The 24,765-nt window shown below is 39.5% G+C and overlaps 3 protein-coding genes across 3 annotated transcripts in view; 1 reads left to right on the forward strand and 2 right to left on the reverse strand.

Annotated features, from left to right (window-relative positions):
* Nucleotides 1–10,420, reverse strand: ALKBH1 (alkB homolog 1, histone H2A dioxygenase). Its single transcript, XM_058162456.1, has 6 exons — nt 10,165–10,420; nt 5,461–5,569; nt 5,105–5,267; nt 2,754–2,844; nt 1,813–2,006; nt 1–674 (listed from the first exon to the last, which is right to left on the reverse strand). The coding sequence occupies exons 1-6, from the start codon at nt 10,279–10,281 to the stop codon at nt 254–256; spliced, it is 1,095 nt and encodes a 364-aa protein (XP_058018439.1). The 5' UTR covers nt 10,282–10,420; the 3' UTR covers nt 1–253.
* Nucleotides 10,307–15,377, forward strand: SLIRP (SRA stem-loop interacting RNA binding protein). Its single transcript, XM_058162457.1, has 4 exons — nt 10,307–10,464; nt 11,428–11,486; nt 14,354–14,458; nt 15,247–15,377. Exons 1-4 carry the CDS (start codon nt 10,392–10,394, stop codon nt 15,280–15,282), a joined length of 273 nt encoding a protein of 90 aa, XP_058018440.1. The 5' UTR covers nt 10,307–10,391; the 3' UTR covers nt 15,283–15,377.
* SNW1 (SNW domain containing 1) overlaps nt 13,980–24,765 on the reverse strand; it is a 21,800-nt gene continuing 11,014 nt past the window's right edge. The window contains exons 9-14 of the mRNA XM_058162447.1: nt 24,520–24,636; nt 24,212–24,353; nt 19,363–19,459; nt 18,235–18,352; nt 16,016–16,182; nt 13,980–15,935 (exon numbers count right to left, since the gene is read on the reverse strand). Coding sequence (XP_058018430.1) covers nt 15,737–15,935; nt 16,016–16,182; nt 18,235–18,352; nt 19,363–19,459; nt 24,212–24,353; nt 24,520–24,636 — 840 coding nt within the window. The 3' untranslated portion in view covers nt 13,980–15,736. The remainder of the gene's footprint in view (nt 15,936–16,015; nt 16,183–18,234; nt 18,353–19,362; nt 19,460–24,211; nt 24,354–24,519; nt 24,637–24,765) is intronic.

The following is a 24,765-nucleotide window of genomic DNA, read 5'->3' on the forward strand; positions in this document are numbered from 1 at the left end:
TTTATAGACTAAGGAATGTTGATTTCTGCAAAGCATCAAAATAACTTAGGTCAAAATACATAGATTTGCTATGTGATCTTAACATGACAGAAACAGCACTGGATTTCCTCACCTGAGCCATACACTTTGGCTGTGAAGCTCATATACATATCATTTTCACAGTTAATCAATTTTCTCTCAATGGCATCTCTCATTTCTTCTGCTGTGTGTTGGCTTTTTGTGCCTCTGAAGTCATGATGAAAAAAAGATGGGCTCATTTGTTGGTAATAGGCTTGTGTGTTTTGGTTTCTGTATATTTTTCATGATAGTCTGCGGAGAAAGCATTTTGTTTGCTCTCTGTCCTAGTTTCAGTCAAGAAGCTCTGATCTTCAGCTAGTACCTGTCTCACAGTCATATTAATACGGGATGCTTCCAAATATCTGGCACACGTTTGCCAATCGTCACTGGAGCAGGGCTCTACCACAGAGTCTGCAGGAAGGTCAGCAGAGAGTGGTAGCTCTAAGGACGAAGGCAAAGGCTTTCCTTCTAGATTGGGAAGAATCTTGGGAACTGCGTGATACAGGAGGCGGCTGAAACCAGACATTATCATAATGTCTCCACTATGTGTAAACAGAGCCACAGGGGTTTCATCTCGTTTCAATCCTCCCAGCAGAAATATGGATGACTGTCCAAAACTAGAAAGTTAATACAGAAAAAAGAAAGATGAATTAGTAAAGCTATAGCTATACACAAATATGGCACAACTTTATACTTTTTAAAAGGATATTCTTCTTTTAGTGAGCTATTCAAAAGCTTCATTGTAATTCAGAACATTGAAATCACCAGACTTATATCAAATTGGGTCTTGTTTTTACAAAGTATTAATTTACTTGGGAGATTACAAAACAATTCCTCTTGAAAATTGTATACCTTATATCAGCCCTAAAATAAACCTGTACCGTATAGTTTTTGGAAAGGCCAATAAAACTTTGAATCTAACAGATTTAGCAGATAAATATTATTATTACTATAATATTCTAAATACACCAGTACAAAGGAGGAGCATAATTCACTGAAATGATTTATTAAAGTAAAATAATGAAAATGTAGATTTATCTGAACAATTACAGTTTATTTACTTAAATTAATTATTAAAGTTTAGCCTAACACTGGTTTTTACCTTGTAAAATTTCAGCTGAGCAAGCTATCTAGACAGAGTGGGAGCTAGTCATCCTTCTGGACAGTGTTCTGTAAGTGGCCATTCTTAGTGCTTACATTGCCAGCAGGCCTATAGATGGGTTCATGAGCAGGGTCTACCAAGTGATCTTAATATAAGTGATGGATGGTATGAATTACAGAATAAGAGTTGGAGGGGACTTTGGAGGTCTTCTAGTCCAACACCCTTACAATTGGCTGTCCAATTTCTTCTTAAAAACCTCCAATGATGGAGCACCACAACTTCTGGAAGCAAGCTATTCCACAAATTAATTAATATCCCCTCAAAATTTCAAATGTGCCCACCAGTTCAAAGAACTTAGAAACCTATAAGTAAATAGATAGGTTGAGTGGTAAGAGTTCATCAAGATATTTCAAAAAATTATGTGAGGCAAGTATGATGTGCCATTGAGAAAAGAAAGATCAAGATAAAATGAAATAAATAAAATGCTACTATTTTGGCTTTCACATATTATAGCTATCCTTTGGCCCTAAACTCCTATTTTAAACCATCATTGGTATATCGAGTTATTATCTCCAGAAATGTAGGTCTGCACCAGTCAGAAGAATGTGTGAAATATACATATATATACATTTAAAAATATTTGCACCGCTTACCTGAATGATAAAAGAGGTGAAGAAAGGTCCAGTTCAGATTCATCCACATGAATGCCTAAAGATGAATCAAAGTGATAATAGTTCAGGATCCCTGCTTCTGCTTGGAAGCTGGGAAATCCACAAGATTTAGCCACTTGTTTTGACAGGAAAGCCAGATCAGATGGGAAAGGGGTATAGTTATCTGCTGAATATTTCTAGAAGAAAGAACAAAGAACTTGCAAATAGAATTTTTAAATAACAAAGCCAGCAATATAAGAAATGTTTTAAAGTAATTTAAATTGAAGTTTAGGTTGCTACTTTTTAATATTCTAAAGTGAACTTTAGTTTACTATCTGACTTAAAGTCAAGCATTCCAAAATTATAGAAGGAAAATAATCAGATTTCTTTATTGCAAACTCAAGTATAACAGCTCTCTAAAATATGAAGCACTATTATCTGAAGCAATTTCTCTCTGTGGTAGTTCACAAGGTTAATTAAATGTTTTTAACTGAAATAACAATTTTGCAATGTAACTTAACTAATTTTCTCAACAGTGACTTAAAGCAACTTCAAAGCATCATTGAATTAATGTATACTTTATATAATGTTTTTGCCAACAATCTTAAATGACTTAAGACAGATATATAATTAGCAGTTTTTGTAACATGCCATAAGATCACCCCCTTTACATTAGCAGGACCAAAAATCTTCTACTTAGGTTGGTAACAGGTCAGTTTTTTATGAAGACCAGACAATAAAAAGCTCAAAGCTCATTGAGTTAACCTTGTCTGTAGCTGTCTGATAAACAATGTTTTTTTTAGTTCAGGTTTAAATTCTCATTAGAATATTTTGGGTTTAAAACCCTGGTGTCTGATTGTGGTCCTTGGTGCCACCCATAGAAAAAATAAAAACAAATCTTTGCTGTCACATCATTTAGGAGGTTCTATTGCCCTCTTGCATACCTTGGTACTCCAGTTATAGTGGTAACCTAGAGTTACCCAGCGCAACTTTTCCAATAAGCTTTTTGGCTGTGATTTACTGGCACTTTTGTTTCTAAAAAGATAAAGAACAACATAATCACAAGCAGTTTTACTTATAAAAAGCTCAGCGAAAGTTTGACTTGGAAAAGTTGCCTTAGAGGAGAGATTTTTATATGCATAAAAATTAATAAATAAAATAAAATGAGATCCCTGATATGGTTCTAAATAAAGTTGGTCAAAAAATTAACTTTCATACAGGTAGTCCTTGACTTACGACCAAAATTGAGCCCAAAATTTCTGTTGCTAAGTGAAATATTTGTTAAGCAAATTTTGCCCCATTTTATGGCCTTTCTTGCCAGTTGTTAAGTGAATCACTACAGTTTTTAAGTTAGCAACATGGTTGTTAATTGAATCTGGTTTCCCCATTGTCTTTGCTTGTCAGAAGGTGATTTAAATGACCCTACGACACTGCAACCGTCATAAATATGAGTTAGTTGCCAAATGTCTGAATTTTGATCAGGTATCCATGGTGATGCTGCAATTGTCGCAAGTGTGAAAAAAGTAAAGTCACTTTTTTCAGTATTGTAACTTTGAACGATCACTAAATGAACTGTTGTAAGTCGAGGGCTACCTGTACTTATCTGAAGAATGAAATGTGATCTATACTGTATTTTTAGAAATCCAATGCACACACAAAAAATATTCACTGAGGTTGAAGAAAAGAGTTTAGGAACAATGACATATCGATTATTGTGGATAGAATTCAGTTGAAGTGTGTTCTTCCCAGCCTAAACTCTTCCAGTCTCCAGAGATTCAGGCAGAACCTTGACAATTTCACTTGGATGCATGGGGCAGATACAGATATGAGTGTATCAGCCTACTGATGTTGATGCTCTCTGATCTAGTGAATAATCTCTTCCAGTGGATTCATGTAGATTTTAAAAATGAGAGAATATAAAGTTCTGAAGTACTCCACAAAGCAAGGAACTAATGATTTATCCTGGACTACTGGTGACTGATGAGTATGGGACATGAAATTCCTAGTGGAATTTGCCCCGACTGCCAGAGATTTGCTGGGGAACAAACTGTGCCTTCTGTAATTGTGCCTGTTGTTGGATCAGAAGGATCTACTCATGATTATTCATGATTTAATTACCTCCCAATTGGATTTTGGAATATACTGTACATGAGGCTACCCTTGAACACTATCAGGAAACTTGCAGTGGCTCAGGTAATTACGGGTGTTTCTTATTATGTCCATACAATATACATTATGAGCTACACTGGCTTCCCATAGACTTCCAGGTACAATTTTTCAATATTAAAAATATTTAAAAGAAGTTCAATATAAAAATAGAAGGAAGAAAGAACAGTAGGTGTATTTGTGTCTTCAGATGGGCAATCATCGTTAGTCCTTGCTTACTAAATCCTCATTTAATGGCCATTCTAAGTTACTATGGTGTAAAAGCTTTGTGACCAATCTTCAAATTACAATTGTCGCAGCATCTTGTGATCACCCGATCACCATTTGTGTGCTGCATAACAGGTTTACAATCAGCAGAGTTCATGGAGAAGTAGAAATCGTAAATCATTGTCATATGATGATGTTTCATTCAACGATCATGGTGATTTGCTTAACAACTGAATGGGAAATAATGGGTTGTAAGCCTGTTATTGACCCACAATTTTCTGCTTAGCAAGGCAGTTGCTAATCCTAATTGTGATCGCTAAGCAAGGACATGTAAATGTCAGATAGACAGATAGACCTTCTCCGTTCCACATCCTTCAAAATGGGCTTCTTAAAAAGGCTTCTCTTCCATAAGATTTGATAGGTCTATAGAACTTGGTAAAATATGCAGTTTATGATTTCTGGAGAAGGAAAACTGAAGGCAGCTCTGTTGAAAGTGGAGGCACCTTTAAGAATGTTGGGTTTGCGAAGTTCCTTTCTAATCACTTTCATGAATTTCTCATTAACTGCTTTTTAGTTATTAAGAACTTTTGGATTGAAAAAAGTCTGAAGTGAGATTCTTTCAACCCTCAGCAAAAGAGGACTGAATACAGATGACATTGGTTTTTAACCACCAACTCATAGGGATTAAAAGTAGCTGCAGTTTACAAGAAAGGAACCAAGCACCTACAGCACGGTGTCAAACTCAATCGCGTCATGTGACTTATCGCACCATTTTTTTGCCTTTGCGGAGCCGGGGTGGGTGTGGCCTGCACGTGATGCATCTGGGCCGTGGGCCGCCAGTTTGACACCCCAACCTACAGCATAATGGCTATTGTGTTGTTTGACCAAATTTGTTATGAGATAACCCAGAGACATGACTTACCGAAGCTGAGATTTACTCTTCCCCCAAATATCAGCAATTTCTTCAGAAGACATATGCATATCCAAATTGCACACATTAGGTTTCTGTATATATTTCTTTAGACATTGCTTCACCCAATGGCGCTGAGAGCCCGGAAGAAAGGGATTATTAATATATATGAATCCTAGATAAAAATAAAAATGGGTGAAAAAGAAAAAATGTAGATGTGGCCTGTCCCAGACACTTAAATTATGAACACTGAAAAAAACAGAAACAAAAGTATTATAACATGCCTCTTCCAAAAACGTTGCATACATTATTGGTTGTTCTACTGACTAAATTTAGATTTTATGCTGAGATATCCAAAATATGCTCACCTGGATAATTATCTAGGCCATAAGCTTTCCATTGGGTAACTGGATGTAATCCTGCTCTGTAGGCATCCTGATCACTTACTGAGGTTAACTTCAGAGGATGGGTGACCACCTAGTTAAAAAGAAATCCTTGGATATCAGATAGCCAGAAAGATATCCATAGATTCTTATTGAAAAGATAGTTAACCAAAGTTGTAAATATACCAACTCTACCCATTCCTCAGAGGGGTAGAGGAATGTAGCAATAACTTTGATGAAGAAAAGCCTTTAAGTGAAGTGAAATGGCAACTCAATCTGGAAAGATGGAAAGCATGAGAAATTCAAAATAACCTGCCTTGATTCCGTTTGATGTAAAATGAGACAAATAAAAATTTGACAGGCTAAATAGATTCGGAAAAGGATTTGGTAAAGGACTGTATGATAAAATGGGCACAGAATATTCAGGAACCAATAATGTTGGAAACATGGGAGAAAATCTGGGTTAGAAATGTTAAGTTTACACAAGCACAGAATTTAAGGGAAAATTTTTATAAGATGTTTTATAGATGGCACTTAGATCCCAAAAAATTATCATGTATGTATCCTGATATCCAAACGAAATGTTGGAGGTGTGATTGTGATGACGCTACATATTTTCATATTTGGTGGACTTGCAAGAAAATTAAGGCCTTTTGGATAAGAATTTGGTGGATTATTCAAATGTACTGAAGAAGAAGATAAAGTTCCTGCCACAATTTTTCCTTTTGGGAATTATAACGGATTGTACAGGGATTGAGACTAAACTGATTCTGAATTTAATAACAGCAGCAAGACTGTTGATTGGACAATACTGGAAGAAAGAAGAGGTACCTACAATAGAAGAATGGATACTGAAAGTCATTAATTTGGCTGAGATGGCTAAAATCTCAGCTTTTTTAAAAGACAATACGCAGGAAAGATATTTAATTGAATGGAAAAAATGGATTGATTATCTACAAAACAGATATCAGATTAAGAAATATCAGATTGCCTTTGAATAATTAGTAAGTTATTTTATGTAATGGGGAGGGAGTTGGGAGATGAAAAGCTTTGGATGAGGTTAATTGGATTGGAAGGGAAAATTTTATTCTATGTTTGGTTTATGTATAACAATACCTTGTGATTGACCCGGGAAGCCGGGGAAGGAGGGGAAGGGGTTTTCTGGGAGGGAGGGGGGAAAAAGGGGGTGAAAATGTTTTTGTTTTTTTAAAACTTTTTCAATTAAAAAAAAAATTTGACAGGCTGTCAAAATTCTGTAATTTACGAAGATTAGGTACAATTGTGGCCAAAATTGTGGAAACCTTTTGGGAAAATGTGTATTTTTGAGGTTTGATGGCTAATAACACACTTGGGGGGGGGGTGTTCAAGATAATCATATTCCATTGCTGGAATGGCCTGGGAATAGCCCAGATCTTAACCTAATTGAAAATTTATGGAGCCGACTAAAGAAATTTGTTAGTCAGAGGCGACCCAGCAATAAAATCCAGTTAACAGAAGCAATCATTCAATTTTGGTTTCACGTTACAACAGCTACAGAACCAAAAGATTTAGTTCACACCATGGGAAGATGTTGCAAGGTCGTAATTCATGCTAAACTTAGTTGGTTCCACCCAACTAAGTAAGTGCTTTTCTAATAGCAAATCCTTCATAAAAGTTATTGCATTACATTCTTGATTAAATTATCTTTCCATTGATATAAAATGTTATGGTACTACTGCAAAAAATAGTGGTGTTATTAGCTAGTTTTCGAAAATACACTTTTCCCAAAAAGGTTTCCACAATTTCGGCCACTACTGTAGTATACCTGGAATCTTTCTAGTGTCTATTTCTACCTGATTTCACAACCACAAAATTAACCTTATATTTGTATGTGCTTAAAATATATCAAAGAATTCCAGATTGGTATAGTAGTTAAAGCATTAGGCTAAAAATTGGGACATTGTGAGTTCTAATCCAACTGGGTGACCGTTGCCAGGCATTGTATCAGCCTTAGAAAGAAGGCAATGGCAAACCACCTCCAAAATCTTGCCAGGTAGACTGCAGGAACCTGTGTAGACAGTCACAAAGAGTCAACAGTGACTTAAAGACTTTATTTATTTAAAATATCTCAAATGTCCCAGTAATGCATGATTGCTACTTGGATTCTGAATGCTTGTAAATCACATATATGTATTAAAAACATGCAATATATACTTTCAGCTTTTCAAAAGTGACATTGACTTTCATATGAAAATTGACAAGTACAAGACAATAAATAGTACTTATTTATTAGGAACTATGGAGAACTTTATTATATTTTATTTCTAATTTAGTAGTAGTAAGTTAATTCAACCTGAAATCACAATGTTCTGACAAATAGCTTGCTTTTCTTCCTGCAAATAATTTGATATTCACAATAGCTATTAACTCTGGAAATGCTAGAGCCAATAAAGGGTTGACAACCGCTTAGAGAGGGCTGTAAAGCATTGTGAAGCAATATATAAGTCTAAGTGCTATTGCTATCACAGGAATTGTGGCTTATTGGCTCTAGCATTTCCAGAGTCAGCATATTGCCCCCAACAATTTGGGTCCTCATTTTACCCACCTCAAATGGATGGAAGGCGGAATCAACCTTGAGCCTGGTGAGATTTGACCTGCCAAATTGCAGGCAGCCAGCAGAAGTAGCATGCAGTACTGCATTCTAACTACTGCACCATAATTCCACTTTGAATGGGATAATGGATAAACATCCAACTTGTGCAGATACATGATTATAATTTAAATTACAAATTATGCTAGAGAAAAAGTAGGTAATCCTATAACCCAAACAACTTACTTTCTATTTCAAAAAGTCTTTTGGGAGAGCTGTACTTACACTGCATTCATTACTTTATTAACTGAGGACTAATTCACCTGTCCAAGAACTGGTGCAAATCAGAAAACAATACTTAGTACATTAATTTTAAAGATGTTATTTAAAAGGGATCTTTTGTTATTGAAGACATGACTTAATCCTTATCAGACTGCATATATCAGACACATAAATCATTTTCTCTTCAGCAGATAAATTCTATTTATCTTGAGAAGATAATGGGATCAGGATACAAAAAGATGCAGGATTATTTCTGATAATCCAAATCTTGTTTTAAAAAAAGAATAAGAACCTGTACACATGTTACTCAGCTAACTAGTAGGGAATGTTTTTTTTAAAAAAATTTAAAATTCTCATATGGCTGGTAATTTCTACGTTATGCTCCATACAATTTTTTAAGAATTGGTTACTGATCTTTCATCACCTGTCATTAGAAGTCAAAGATCATAAAAGGAAGCACATCTTCCATGGACATTACGGTACAAGTATATTAAATAAGCCAATTTTATAATGCAGTAATCTCTCTTCAGACTAAAAAAAATAATAGCACAAGGATAAAATTATCTCTAGAGCATACATTAAAACAAAGATTTGGCTCTGTTTGATCATCAGGTTTTTATACTTTCCATCAGAAGATCCCAGCAGTTCTTGAACACAATGTGATCATTTTGTTGTTTCATCCAATGTTACACAAGTGGATTTTCACTTGTTCACTTAGATTTCAAAATTTCACTTGAAACTTAGTTTCACAGAACAGTGAGATAGGTTGGACTGACTGGCAGCAAATGGCTCCAAAATCCCCGAGTTTCTGTAGTTGAGGATCGATTAAAATCTGGTCTTCCTACTGAACGGTTGTGACATACTATTAAAAAAAATAGTTTTGAACCAGCAACATAACAGGCAAACGTTTTCCTATCGGGATACTTTTAAACATTGTTTATGTCAACTGTAACATGATTTTTATCCTCAAGGCTGCCACTGGTAAAGTACTAAACCAGGGGTCTCCAACCTTGGCAACTTTAAGCCTGGCGGACTTCAAAGGGGCGTGCATAAGAGCACAAGCATGCCTACCGTTCCTGTCCTATTGTTTCCTTTCAATATATCCAATTAATATAGTTATTACATACTTATGCTTATATATATGCTTATATGTAGTATACTTATTTTGTGCTTATACTTATATTTATTTATTTATTTATTATTTAAATTTCTATACCGCCCTTCTCCCGAAGGACTCAGGGCGGTTCACAGCCAAATAAAATACACAATAATGTTACAATATAAACACAATTAAAATACAATTAAAAAACTTATTCAATTGGGCCGAAATTAAAAATTTAGAATAAATAATAAAAACCCAATTAAAACCCATAAATTTAAAAAAAAATATATACTGTTGTGACAAAATAAATAAATAAAAATAAAATAAATAAATAAATAAATAAACTTCCAGAATTCCCCAGCCAGCTTTGCTGGGAGTTGAAGTCCGCCAGGCTTAAAATTGCCAAGGTTGGAGACCCCTGTACTAAACAATGGTTTGCGATTTAGCAGGTTCAAACACGGCCAATACTTTGCTTAATGCTGCACGGGGTATGGGGGGAACCTTTAGAAACTGAACAGAAGGTATCGGCTGGTCAGAATTGGCCGAGCAAGTCTTTTCCCGCCATGATGTCAAATGGAGACCTTCCCCAGATCGTTCCTGCGAAGCCTTCGCGCCGAATGAGGAAAAACGTGCAGCACGTGCAGCGGAAAAGGGGAGGATCTCTCAAAAGGAAGGCTTTCCTGGCGTCTTCCTGGCAGGATCCGCCGGGCAGAGCGAAGGGCTCCATTCGGCTTACCTGCTGGCCCGCTGGCTTCGAGAAGTCAATCACCCCGCTAGGATCCGACCCCTCCCATCGCCGATAGAAACGAAAGAGGCGACGGAACGCATCTTCCTCCCGCGTGGCCGCCGCCATCTTAGCTCAAGGCGTGACCTGGCACGCGCTCCGCCGAAGCAGGCGGAAGCCAGCCTCCCATTGGCTGGAGACCGCCTCAGCCGGGCAAGGTCGTTGTCCCTCGTTTTAAGATGGCAGCGAGGGGGGTTTCTCGGCGCGTCTTCGAGGTCTTCGTTAGGCGAATACCCTGGAGCGTGGAGGAAAGTGAGTGGGAGAAGATGCGTTTTCTGATGATGGCTAACGGGGTGCTGAGGATTTTCCCTCGCTTGTGGTTTGAAGGGACTGAAGCTTTTGTTCCGCCAAAGGATAGGGGTAGATCCCCGAGACAGCTCTCTTACTGAGAGCGGGATGCCAATTTATTTCCTGTGAAGAGGCCGAAGCGGATTTTTCTGCTTCGTGAATGCTAGTTTGGGCATACGTTTTGAGCAATTGGAGGATGTGGTTTCCCAAAAAACCTCGTTGCCATTGCTGTTTGCTGTACTCTATAGAGATTCTCAGTCATCCAGATCATGGTTGTCCCAAAGGTGCTTTTTCAGGAGGCAACTTGGGCTTGCTTGTTTTTCCTTTAAAGACGTTTGGCTTCTCCAAGAAGCTCTTCAGCTCTAACTGGATGGTGGGGAATGGAAGGATTTATATTCCTTGCAGACAGCTGGTCATTTGCATTTTTTAAGAGAAGTCTTTGAGGCCATAGGCATAGGGGGTTTTATTTCTACCCTCAGGGTTACCTGAGTAGTGCAAATGGGTGCGGAGCCTTCTTCGCTGCAGGGTCTTTTCTGCCCTGTGTCTGTACCGTTGAAGACAGAACACAGGCTGTTGGGGATGAGTCTGTGTTGTCTGCATCTCAAACTGAAGTGCAAATGGTTCCTATAGTCTGCAATTCCTGTTTGCTGTGTTGTAGAACTTTTTGAAATTTGAAGTCAAACATTCTGAGCAGCATCAAGCTGTTAAGTTTAGTCACCCATTTCTAGTCAAATGCATGTAATATATTATCATCCCAAGTGATAGTGAGAAATTTAGGGTGACTAGCCCTGCTCCTCAGGAGGTCATTTTCTGAGCCCACAATAGATCACCCATCAATTGAGAAAATGGCTGTTAGAAATTAGTTTGCTCCTGATTCTTTGAAATGTAATACATAAATGATATCTCCTGCCTTTTTTTTAAAAAAAGATGAACTACGAGAATATTTTACTCAATTTGGACCTGTGAAGAAATGCATCCTGCCATTTGTAAGTATCATGATCATTAAATGATTTATCCAATGTAAAAATATTCAAATCGTATTTGACCAATGGTATTGTTGGTAAATAAATAAACAGGTAAGTAGGTAGGCATGACATTTATAAAGGTTTTCTGGCAGTTTTCTTTTAAAGTGCAGTGCTTCTTCAAGTGCGTCTTGGGTTCCTGAAATCAAAACTGTTTGCAAACTTACGTTGAAAAATAATCCAGTATTAAAATCCCATCAAACTGCGAGAAGAGGTAACGGCAGTAAATGGGTCAACTTTATTTTTTATTATGGTGGTTAATATCCATACAAACAAAAGCTTTTTTGGAGTCCGCCATAATTTTTTAAAATTGGAAGGGATCCTAAAAGAAAAAAAGTTTTAAGAAAACTATTCTAGGTTATTTTAAGTGGTTAGAAGTTTGGGAACTCTTTAAAACTGCTTTTAATCTTTCAATACTGTGATCTACAGTGTGGCGCAAACTTCATTTTTGGAATGAGGTCATCAAGCAGTGTAACATGTATTTATTGAATACATAAAATCCATATTCATAGATATCTATTGATCAGTTTGGAGATATTTTGACCATTCTTTTTTTACAGAACTTTTTCAGCTCATTTATATATTAGCCATTGCAAACTGTCCACATCTGAGACCACAAATTCCACCTTAATCTCACTTGTCTTTAAAATGTTTTAATAGCCTACTGGACCATTGCCAATGTCCTTTTGGGAAAGTAATGGTTTCCTTTGTATTCTCTCATGTACATCTTATTCAGTGTTTTCTTGTACACACATGAAAATATTAGAAAATTAAAAAGTCACATTTAGATCCTTTGCCATTACTATGTAAATGTTTGCAATTTTCTAGAGTATTGCATGTCTTACTGTTAGGAATGATTTTGGGTAGCTGACAAAATGAAAAGTTTAAGAATGCTATTGGTTTTCATACTGTGTAATGGTACAAGCCAGAAACTTTGGCAACAGATCTGTAGCCCTTCCCACTTTCATTAAGTAGAGACAAGAGGTTTGTAGAAATCTTTTGATAATCACTACCATAAATGTGTTAATTAATAGCAAAGGTTGATAGTAACAACCAATTTTTAGTTTTATGGAGAGGATCCTTCAAGCTCACATCACTGTATGTTTCAATTTCATCTGACTTCTTAAAAGAGCTGACTATTCAAATTTTTCCAACAATCAGTGAAAATATTGGCTATTTGTTCAGTGGACATGCTGCAGCATTTGTGCTGTTCATTTAATCAGAATTTCCTATCTGAATAATTCTTATTCAAGCACTGACAACATTGTAGGCCATAATACTGGAAGCTTATGGATAAGGCTTCACAAACTTTTCATCACTACCGTACTTTCTGTAATACTGAGCCTGTATAGTTTGTTTGAGGTTTTATTTTTAGCTGCTGTAGGGATTATGAGGACTATAGTTTAACATACTTGTGGGGCACCAAATTGATGAGGCTAATGCAAGTAGATAAATAGGTACCATTTTGGTGGGAAGATATCAGTATTCTGTGAGCCTTGGCCACAGAAAAGTCTTTGGACAATGCTGGCTACCTCAGCTGAGCACACTCCCTAGAGTCGGACACAACTGGACAGGGGCAACATTTACTTTTATCTTTTTAGTTCAGCATACTTGAAGCTAATTAATAAGGCTATATTATTAACTTCCCTATTTTCCTAGTAAACATTTTTTATCTGGGAAGAACAAAGTTATTTTTTATAAAGACTGGAAGCTTTGTGTAGTGATAGTGATTATCCTTTGATGTGGATGATTTCAGTTCTACCTTTTCAGGTTTTAAACAAGTGTAAGGTATGAGATTCAGGACAAAATTATCATATAAAAATTTCCTTCTTCCATTATCATATTTGGAATAATTCAAAGGTAACTTTCCCTATGTTACCAGCCAATAAAAACTTCACTATTAAGAATACAATGCTTTTGTTATTATAACTAAGGTGTTTTGGAATTAGAAATGCGTAAAAATATTTTATACAGAATCTTAGTTTCTGTGTACAAAGTAAAGCATTAATATTTGTTTGATACACATACCTGTTGTAAAGCTTACATCTTTGCTTTAGCTTTTAGAACTATTTGGCAACCAGTGCTTTTTATAGTACCATTGCTGCATATGACCAATGCATGTGAAATTGAATACTGTTGTTCATCACTGCTTTAAAAGAAAATAGACTGCTTTGTCTGCCTTTCTTAGCTGATTGTAGAAACGATTTAGTCATCCTTGAATAATTTGACTTCCACTGATTTAATGAGATAAGTGCACATTTGTTCTAAATTCCCCCAGAACTAATAGGACTTGATATGTAATTTCAAGTATTTTGCTGCAAATTTTGCATGTTTAACATTAAAAAGGAAGTAAAAATTATATTACTGTAAGCTGTGTAGAATCTCTGGAAATGGAGCAACACATACATCAGCATATATAAATTTGAGTAAACAATCAAATACATCTTACTGCCTAACTAATATTTTAAAATCCTTTATTATTAACATAGTGTGATCATACACACAACTATTTAAAAGGATGCAGAATTGAATTGGGGTTGCTTTCAGAAAATGCATACACTGTACTTCAGTATTCTGTATCCAATAAATACAAGAAAAATAAAATACCAACACCATTCTCTTTAGAACTATTATTCCATAAGACCGTTTCTATCAAATTAGTTTTGCATATTGGAAAATGGTTTCTAATTTACCTAACAGATAAAATAATTTACGGGTTCAGTTTGAATATAAACTCCAAGCAGTAACTAACCATGAATATGGTTCCCAAATGTAAGAGAGAAAATTTATTCAGATATATGATGAACTAATATATTCTCTTTAATCTTCAGAATGTAGAAACAGGGTTCCATAAAGGTTTTGGCTGGATTGGATTTGCTACAGAAGAAAGTCGCAATAATGCTTTGTTAAAAGATCATTTTTTTGAAGGGTCACAGGTAATTTCAGTTCTTTAAGATACATCAAGTGCCTCTGTTTATTTCACAGAAAGCTTCATTATTCTGTTATTTATACACATTTTAAAAAACCCAGTTTCTACAATTAAGTAACACTTAAAAGCAGGCTATGCAAAGCATTTTGTGCGTGGGCTGTACATGCTAGAATCAAAACATACATTCTGAGATGGGAGACAGGAAGGAAAAGGAAAACCCATCAACGATACAAACAGCAAAGGGAAGGAAGACATTGAGATAATTGGTAGAAAGAACTGGCATGCTGGCTGGAGTATATACATTGTTATGCTTAAATTCATGTAAAGTTATGGCAGCAACCAAAGGAGAGAAAGAGGCTGGTGCTTCAATGATCAGAGGAAAGAACATGTAGGTGTGATAAAAGGAAAAGAGGAACAGAATGTAGCAGCCTTCCTTGTCCTGAAAGACAATCCAAAATTTGTCTTGGCTAAAAGCTACAACAAAGAAGCTCCAAATGTTGGGATAATCTATCCAGAATAGGTCTTATAAATTTAGCTGTGGTATTTCTTCTGCACATGGGATAAGATAAATGTTCCTTATGTGCCTCTCTAATTAAAAGTACACTGCAATAGGGTTATAAGGGTAGCTTAACTTCAATGTGTATCGATGTCTGAAAGGTATTCAGTAATAATTCAGTATTCAGTAGATAATGCAGACTATTGTTTAACAATGGAAATAATAGATAGCCCAGATATTTGTTTTGGTTAAAATTGAAAATGGGTATTGAGTTGTTGTTTTTTTGTCTTATCTTTCAGCTTGAAGTTAAACGTCAAGAAAAAACAGTCAGATGAAATACTTGCTAATTCCAATTAAAAGGAAGGGGCCTTTATTTAATTGCTATGTAAAGAAATTAAAATAAACTTCGGCATGTATATATTCATCTTAATTGAGTGCAACTGCTCCTTTCAGGTTAAATGGAACTGGATAGTTACATCAGAGCAAATCAATTAGTACTCTTGCCTTTTTTTCAAGTAGAATACATAGCAGAAATAGAGAAAATTATGTACAAGAGAATATACCTGGAATAACTTTTTAAAATAAAGAATACATCACTCCTTCTCTGTTGAAACAAAGGATGAATATACTTAGAAACCAAGATACAGAACTTATGTTATTCAGCAGTCTGCTTTTTCTTCTCTATTCCATTGGGAAACATTGCCTTTGAACACTCATGGTACATTATTTTCAGCAAGAGCTAGTTAAAGCTCTGAATTCAGTCTCAGCAGCCAGAGAGAAATCAGTTTTTTACTCTTTCCTTCTCTTTTTGCCCTCATGATCATGTTCTTTAGGGCGGTTGCTATCAGAAGGTCTTTTCGAGCCCCCGTGCTGTTTTGCCTCCTCTAAGAATTTGTCTAGACCAAAAGGATCTTCCTCAAATTGAACTGGTCCTTCTCTTCCTCTTTGTCTACGATCTGAGCCAGAAAATTCCTTATCAGGAACAAACCTGCAAGAGGCAAGAAAGTAGAAAATGTAATACATTTCTTGTAAAAATCCAATCACTGAGGTTCACATTTATTTCCTTACCTGTTAGTAGTTTTTATTCTTGTTTCCAAATCATCACCATACATGTCCTTATCGACATTTTTACTTGGTCTGTATATATTTTGGGCCATGTCTTTACCACTTCTCCAGGGCTGATCATAGACATTATAAATTTCATCTTCTCCTCCTGCAAACCCGCTGTCCATGCCCTGTCAAGTATAGAAATAATTCACATAGTTAGGATAACAAATTCCAAAAGCCAACAATTATATTGACTTACCAACTGGATAAACTTATTAAAAGGCAAACTGGGAGAACTGTGAAGTCTTTAGAGCTATACATATGACAAGCCGTTTTTCACTGTTTCAATCACTTTTGCCTCAAAGTGGCTATGAAAAAAAGGCAGAACGTACAAACAATGTAAGATGCGGATGAAAGGAAGAAGCTTAATTTCAGCAAAGTTTTTGATAAGGTTCCATGTGACATTTTCATTGTAAACTCTTGATATTTGCATAGTCCTATAGAAAAGGGAATCTCAAATGGCTGGCATATTGCATTTAGGAAGTCAGCAGTAAGGACTTTACACTGTTGGAGAGCAGTAACCCATATGATTCCAATGGCCAGGGTAACAGTTTGAGATTACAATCTAATCTGGGCAGGTTGAATGAAGGCAGCCAAGGGGAACCAACTGTTTCAATGTGAGAAATGTAAGGTTTCATTTAGGAGAAAAAATGGGTGTAATATGTAAGGTGGGAATTTATGGCTTGGGAGCACATTTGAGAAGAGCTTGGGTATAACCATTTTCAACAACTGAATATGAATCAATAGACAGTTACTACAATTGCTAATGTGGCTCTGGGTTGCATTATAAAAAATGTTGGAAGTCTTTTTATTGAGAATTGATTTCATTTCCAGAAGGATATGAACAAATGAGAAAAAGTTCAGAGGAGGGCATAATAGCTCTGTTCCAAGTACATAAATGTAAACACAAACGTAGGGAAGCTAACCAAAATTATTTCAAGGCCATAGAAACTAAGACTACAAATAACGATCAGAAGTGACAGCTAACTAGATGTTATTAACATACAAGTAGTCCTCGCTTATCCACCACTTGTTCAGCAACTGTTAAAGTTATGTCAGCACCGAAAAAACTTACAACAGGTCCACAAGATTGTAACTGTCAGCATCTCCTTGGTTATATGATCACAATGTCAACTGGTGTATATTTTGAAGTGTAAAAGAGCAAACGGGAAAGGGATTCTCTTGAAGTCCCTTTCCAATTTCTGTTTCGAAGGGGAGGGGGGAAGAAAGCTCGAGCAAAGGAGAAATTTGACAAGAATAATCTGTTTGCGTAGAGCAGCTACGTCCAACTCATGAGCAGCACACAGCCCTGGACAGCTATTAATGTGGCCTCACATAATCATAAACTTTTAATGTGATTTATATACATTAACTATATTATATATTTTATATGCTGTCCAAGACAATTCCTCTTCACTTGCTGAGGCCCAGGAAATCCAAAACCCATGGTGTAGCGTCTGTGGCTCCCATTCTGTGGCTCTCCAGCATTCCAGGGGATGTGGGAGTGGTTATGTAATGTAATGTAATCTGGATTCCCAGAATGGACAAGGTGAATTCCGGAGGAACAAGAGACAACTCAGTTTGGATAGTTTGAAAAAAAGGGTGAAGAACTAGTAGTTCCAGAGTATATGTGTTATTGAGGGAGGGGGGGCAGTAGCATACTTTACTTTGACAAGATTCTGTCCTTAGGTGAGGAACAATAAAGAAATCTGTTTCAAAGAATCACCTTTCTTTCTTGGTTTCTGGAGCCTGATAAGTTAGGCAAACAAAAGCTGAAGGTGTAAAATTGACTAATCTTATCTTTTTCCAAGTGGTCAAATAATTTCCTTAGTTAGTTAAGCAGGCACTACCTATGTTCCCTTTTAACCATGTTCTAGAATGAGGCCATCCCAAGGCATAGTGTGTGCTTTCATACAAACCTTTTGCATTCCAATTTTGATAATAAATTGAGTACCTGTGAAAGTAGAATTATCAACACTGGAAATTTTCATTTGTATATTCATATACTATCTAATTCTGCATATACTAACCAGAATGTAAACACAGGTTCAACAGCAAATTACCTTAAGAATTAAATGTAAGATACTCAGTATACGGGTGTCCTTTTTAAAAACGTTCATATTCTTTATCAGATAGAGAAGTTGCAATTTTATGTTCTATGTAGTTGTGGAATTCCTTACCTTATTTTGGTTGAAGAGTCTCTGGTCATACTGAATTTCGTTGGATGTCCGAGGATTAGGAACACCCAATGCAATGACTTCACTAATATCTCTGTTCTCATTTCTCTGTAGTTTCGACCTGAATTTAACAATTTAACAATATTGCATTGCTAGGTTACAGAATTTAACAATTTAACAATATTGCATTGCTAGGTTACATAATGTAAATTACTAACACTTAGCCACTTATTAACAATTATTAACAGTCAGCCTCACTTATCTTCCTTCTGAATGGGCAGAGGACTATATTGCAAAGTGATTAGACTAGAGCTATGGCATTTCATTTCGCTCTTCCTTTTTATCTTTCCCAGATTCCAAATCTATCTGGAGAAAAGAGTCAGGAAATACATAGGAAAAAAATTAACCAACTCAACTATTCTTGCTATTCTTACTGCACAATGTACTAGCTACAATGTAGAATATATTTGATCTTTTAGCAGTCATGCTGCAATTATGATATATAGAAGTTTTGTGACAAAATTACTTTGGCCATATAATTGTCTTTTATTGCTTATATCTTCTGCAAAAGTTCTGAGGTGTATTACTAGAGGTTATACATTATGTTGTTATTTAGATGCCAATCAGCATGTATAATTTTTTTCTAATTACTAATTAAACTTTATTAATTAGGAAATGGGTGAACTGCAAATAGGAAAATTGATTTTAAAATCAACTAGATTTTAAAATCAATCTTGTATAGATAAAAAAATAAAATTTGCCTGGTAAATATAAAGGATAAAAATGAATCAAGTTGACTTATGAGGTGTTACATCAAGCTGTTGATTTTAAAATTTATTTCTTACGATAGTGTCAGGTGATTGCCAGTGTCTTTCTTTTGTGATAATGTAGTAAAGTAATAATTCAATGCTACAGACTCTTGGTTTTTCTGTATCATTTTAAGAACCACCGGTATTTTCTCAACATTTCTGAAGAGATTATTGCACTACATAAACGATCATTTTGGCAAAGAAGTACAATCTGAGAGAACAGTTCTGAGGCAACTCTTGTTTTTTATCTTTATATATTGCAACTATTAATTCTTGTTGTACAAGGAAAGGTGTAAGCTATATAGTAGTTGAACAATTTTACCTTTTGTCAGGGGCTGCTCTGGAAAGATTCCGGTCATGTTGCCTTTCTTTTCGCCTGTCATGCCTGATTTCATCACGTTCCCTAACTTCTCCATCCTCTATAGATAAATTTGAGATACAAGGTGACCCAAAATTAATTGGAAAGTGGTCAAATATTTCTTTCCCAATTATGTTCGGTGTGACTGAAATCCATTAAAAGTTATTTATGCAATAAAAAATCACTGGTTAATATTTGGGAATAAACATCATTAAATTATGGAATGTACCTCTATTTTATGGATGGGCAACTTTTTGGGGCAAAGGGACACACTTACCGTATATACTCGAGTATAAGCCGAGTTTTTCAGCACGTTTTTTGTGCTGAAAAGCGCCCCCTCGGCTTATACTCGAGTCTACGTCTTCGGGAACCCCGCACAGGAGGGGGTACCGAACGGACTCCCATGGGAGGGATGGGGAGCGGGCCCGCCGAGGTCTCGCGGGATTTGTCGCCCCCAGGCCGGCCCCCATTCCCGTGTCTGGTGGGCGGACGGCGCAAACTTGGCGGGCTGTGCATTGGCGCGGGGAAGCCCTGGTGGTGCAGTGAGAGGGCTGGGCAGGGGAGCCGCCAGCCTTCTCGGCTTAGGGAGGGAGGGTTTCCCCGACCGCGCCGCCGCGAGAGCCACCCCAAAGGCCAGAAGAAAAGGTCATTCCATCGGAGTAATGGAGCGAAGGCTCCTTCCTCTCCCGCCTTACCCATGCTGTGCGAGCCCGGCTGGGCTGCAACCCCGCTGCCGCCGCTCCTTCCTCAGCCTCCCGGGCCTCGCGCTCTAGCAGCCGCCAAGCTCAGGCCGGACTCGGCAGCTCCCCATCAGCACTGCACGGCGCGATTGGGCAGGAGGTCGGGCTCGCTCCGTGGCGGTGGCGCCGCCGCCGCCGCCACCGCCGCCACCGCCGCCACCGCCACGGAGCGAGCCCGGCCCTCCTGCCCGAATCGCGCCGTGCGAGTGCTGATGGGGGGCTGCCGGTTTTTGCTAGGAAGCGGCGGGGGCTGCCCCGGCACCACCAGTTGGGCGGGGCGGGTGAGCCGCAGTAACTCCCGCCAGGCTATGCATTGGCGCGGGAAGCCGTGGCGGTGCAGTCCTTCTCGGCTGAGGAGGAGGTTTCTCCGACCGCGCGCCGCCGCCGCCGCGAGCCACCCAAAGGCCAGAAGAAAAGGTCATTCCATCGGAGTAATGGAGCGAAGGCTCCTTCCTCTCCCGCCTTACCCATGCTGTGCGAGCCCGGCTGGGCTGCAACCCCGCTGCCGCTCCTTCCTCAGCCTCCCGGCCTCGCGCTCTAGCAGCCGCCAAGCTCAGGCGGACTCGGCAGCTCCCCATCAGCACTCGCGGCGCGGTCGGGCAGGAGGTCGGGCTCGCTCCGTGGCGGTGGCGCCGCCGCCGCCGCCACCGCCGCCACCGCCGCCACCGCCACGGAGCGAGCCCGACCCTCCTGCCCGAATCGCGCCGTGCGAGTGCTGATGGGGAGCTGCCGATTTTTGCTAGAAAGCGGCAGCGGCTGCCCCGACACCACCAGTTGGGCGGGGCGGGTGAGCCGCAGTAACTCCGCCAGGCTATGCATTGGCGCGGGAAGCCGTGGCGGTGCAGTCCTTCTCGGCTGAGGAGGAGGTTTCTCCGACCGCGCGCCGCCGCCGCGAGCCACCCAAAGGCCAGAAGAGGTCATTCCATCGAGTAATGGGCGGCTCCTTCCTCTCCGCCTTACCCATGCTATGCGAGCCCGGCTGGGCTGCAACCCCGCTGCCGCCGCTCCTTCCTCAGCCTCCGGGCCTCGCGCTCTAGCAGCCGCCAAGCTCAGGCGGACTCGGCAGCTCCCCATCAGCACTCGCGGCGCGATTCGGGCAGGAGGAGTCGGGCTCGCTCCGTGGCGGTGGCGGCGGCGGAGGCGCCACCGCCACGGAGCGAGCCCGACCTCCTGCCCGAATCGCGCCGTGCGAGTGCTGATGGGGAGCTGCCGAGTCCGGCCTGAGCTTGGTGGCTGCTAGAGCGAGGCCCGGAGGCTGAGGAAGGCGGCGGCGGCGGGTTGCAGCCCAGCCGGGCTCGCATAGCATGGGTAAGGCGGGAGAGGAAGGAGCTCGCCCATTACCCGATGGAATGACCTTTCTTCTGGCCTTTGGGTGGCTCGCGGCGGCGGCGGCGGGTCGGGAAACCTCCTCCTCAGCCGAGAAGGACTGCACCGCCAGGGCTTCCCCGCCAATGCATAGCCTGGCGGAGTTACTGCGGCTCACCCGGCCCCGCCCAACTGGTGGTGTCGGGCAGCCGCTGCCGCTTAGCAAAAAGGTCGCCGCCCAAAACTCCTCGCCTTCTCCTGGGAAGGGCTGGATGGCTAGCCGGGAAGGGTTGAATAAGCCAACCTCCTCCCTCCTCCTCCTCTCCCCATAGCGAAAGAGCGTTTTCCGTTGGAAGAGAGAGAGAGAGAAAGGAGGGCCGTTCCTCCTTCTTTCATTCTTTCTTCTCCCTCCGTGCTTCAGAAGCTGGGCGTGTGTGTGCGCGCCTGTGTGCCCTAGTCCCCTTCTCTTCCGCGGCGCTGGAAGAGAGAGAGAGAGAGAAAGGAGGGGCCGTTCCTCCCCTTCTTTCATTCTTTCTTCTCCCTCCGTGCTTCAGAAGCTGGGCATGTGTGTGCGCGCCTGTGTGCCCAGTCCCTTCTCTTCATGGCGCTGGAAGAGAGAGAGAGAGAGAAAGGAGGGGCCGTTCCTCCCCTTCTTTCATTCTTTCTTCTCCCTCCGTGCTTCAGAAGCTGGGTGTGTGTGTGCGCGCCTGTGTGCCCTAGTCCCCTTCTCTTCCGCGGCGCTGGAAGAGAGAGAGAAAGGAGTGGCCGTTCCTCCCCTTCTTTCATTCTTTCTTCTCCCTCCGTGCTTCACCGTGCTGGGCGACCTGGAGCAGCTGCTCTTCAGCCAGATGCTCGGTGTCCCCTTCCTTCCCGTGGGGGTCTGCCTTGCTGGTGAAGGTTATTGGGGCTTTTGAGCAAGGGAGGAGGAACGCGAGCACCGCCTTTCGCGCTGGCATTCCGGGATTTCCCTTTGTTTAGAGCTGGGAATCCTCCTTCCCCCTTTTGCACTCCCTCCCTCCCTCCCTCCCTCCCTCTCTCTCTCTCTCTCTCTCTCTCACACACACACACACACACACACACACACACACACACACACACAGACTTCTAAAGTCGATTGGCACAATGCTAAGCAAACACAGCAGTGGGTCAAGGGTGAAGGGCTAGGAACCTGGCAGGTGAAAGGTTGAGCGACATGAAAGGCAAAGACCACAATTGTTTTAAGAAAGAAGCTTTAGCAGGGAGGGGGGGATGGGAGGGTGTTTTAAGTTTTGGCAAACAGCCAGGCCAACTGTATTGGAGAAGGTCACACAACTGGCCTTAACATTTTAGCTGCTGTCTTTTTCCTCACACTTGGGTTTAATGATATTAGAGACCCTTATTGCCCTGCCAAAAAAAAAAAAAAAAGAGCCACCCCAACGTCTATGAAAATTAACCTTCTCTGCCAAGAGACACTGTGCAGGGTATTTTCACTATTGGTGTGCATACAGGCTTAGATTTGTGCTGGGTTCTTAGTGCTTAGAGCACTGACCTTCAGAGGCACCCTGGTCCCTTGGAAGCTAAAGGAGGACTCATTTTCATGCTTGCAGTTGTATTGTCAATTTCTGTGAGACAATGTTGTTGAAGTAACTCACTCATTCATTCATTCATTCATTCATTCCTTGTGTGTCCAATCACACTTAGCCAATAAAAATTCTATTCTATTCTATTCTATTCATTCATTCATTCATTTTATTTTGTCAAATACATATTAAATAATTATATAAATATAAGCATGAATTGAATACATAAAAGGAATACAACTAAAGGGAACATTAGGACAGGGACGGTAGGCACGCTGGTGCTCTTATGCACGCCTTACAGACCTCTTAGGAATGGGGTGAGGTCAATACTAGATAGTCTTTGGTTAAGGCTTTGGGGATTTTGGGAAGAGACCAGAGTCAGGTAGCACATTCCAGGCATTAACAACTCTGTTACTGAAGTCACATTTTCTGCAATCTAGATTGGAGAGGTTCACTTTTCAGTTTGAATCTATTGTGTTCTCGTGTATTGTTGTGGTTGAAGCTGAAGTAGTCATTGATAGGAAGTACATTGTAGCAGATAATTTTATGAGCTATGCTCAGGTCATACCAAAGGCGGCGTAGTTCTAAATTTTCTAAAGCTGGGAATCCTCCTTCCCCCTTTTGCACTTTTATTGTTTTTCGTTCAAATAAATATTCATGTTATTTTACTTGGCTCTATCTTTATTTTTTACATTGACCAGTAGCTGCCTCATTTCCCACCCTCGGCTTATACTCGAGTCAATAGTTTTTCCCAGTTTTTTGTGGTAAAATTAGGTGCCTCGGCTTATATTCGGATCGGCTTATACTCGAGTATATACGGTAATATTTTTTGGGAAACTGATGTCTACAAAGTGTATGGGACCTAGAATTATTTTGGGAATTAAAATATACTTGCTTTAGGGCTTACACTACAGCTTTATTTCCCACTTCAAAAGGGAAGGAAATTTAGCAACTGAGTAGAGAGGGAATTGGTTGCGTCTGGCTCTAGGACTACAGATTCTCTAATTCATTTTTACATGAACATACATGCAATCAGGTGGCAGTCCTGTATATGAAAATTAGCATACATGAAGAGGTAGAGACTAATAGGATAAAGCAGACCATTCCTGCTGATTCATTGCTATCTTCCTAACAAAATTAACTGTTCCACAACTGGTTTAAGAAAAAATATTTGAAATATTATGAAATGAAGCAGTTGAAAAGTGGTACCTTTCTCCATATGAGTTTTGATTCCAGCTCTTCGTTCCCTGGCCTTCTGGGCCATTTCACGAAGTTTCTCCTCGTGTTTTTCTTTTTCCTTCTGTGCCATTTTGCGTTCTACCTGGGCTCGCATTTCTACAGCCTCACGAGCCTGTACAAAATTCAGAATTTAAGCAATTATGATAGCAATGTTACTTTACACTTTGGATTGTAGTATAAAAATGCAGATACATCCCAAAATTTGGCCAAATATAATATTGGGCAGCTATCTTATCGTGGAGATGGGCAGCATATATATTTGATAAATAAACAATGACCTTTCTATCAGCAATGTAAAGAGCTTCTGCCAATTTAGCAAAGTTTTCATTAATGTGTACAGTCTGCAATCCTCTACCATCTGCAGCCAGGCGTTTGTCTAATGGGATGGTGTAACCCTGCAATAAAAAGAGAAAAGGCATTTAATGACCCTAAAAAGTATCTGCACTACAAAAGTAGATCCATAATTTTAATTGCAGTAGGAAATTGCAGGAAAATTAGTCTACACGCTGCTTAATAAATACTTA

This window comes from Ahaetulla prasina, chromosome 1, assembly GCF_028640845.1.
Source record: "Ahaetulla prasina isolate Xishuangbanna chromosome 1, ASM2864084v1, whole genome shotgun sequence".
Classification (NCBI taxonomy): Eukaryota; Metazoa; Chordata; class Lepidosauria; order Squamata; family Colubridae; genus Ahaetulla; species Ahaetulla prasina.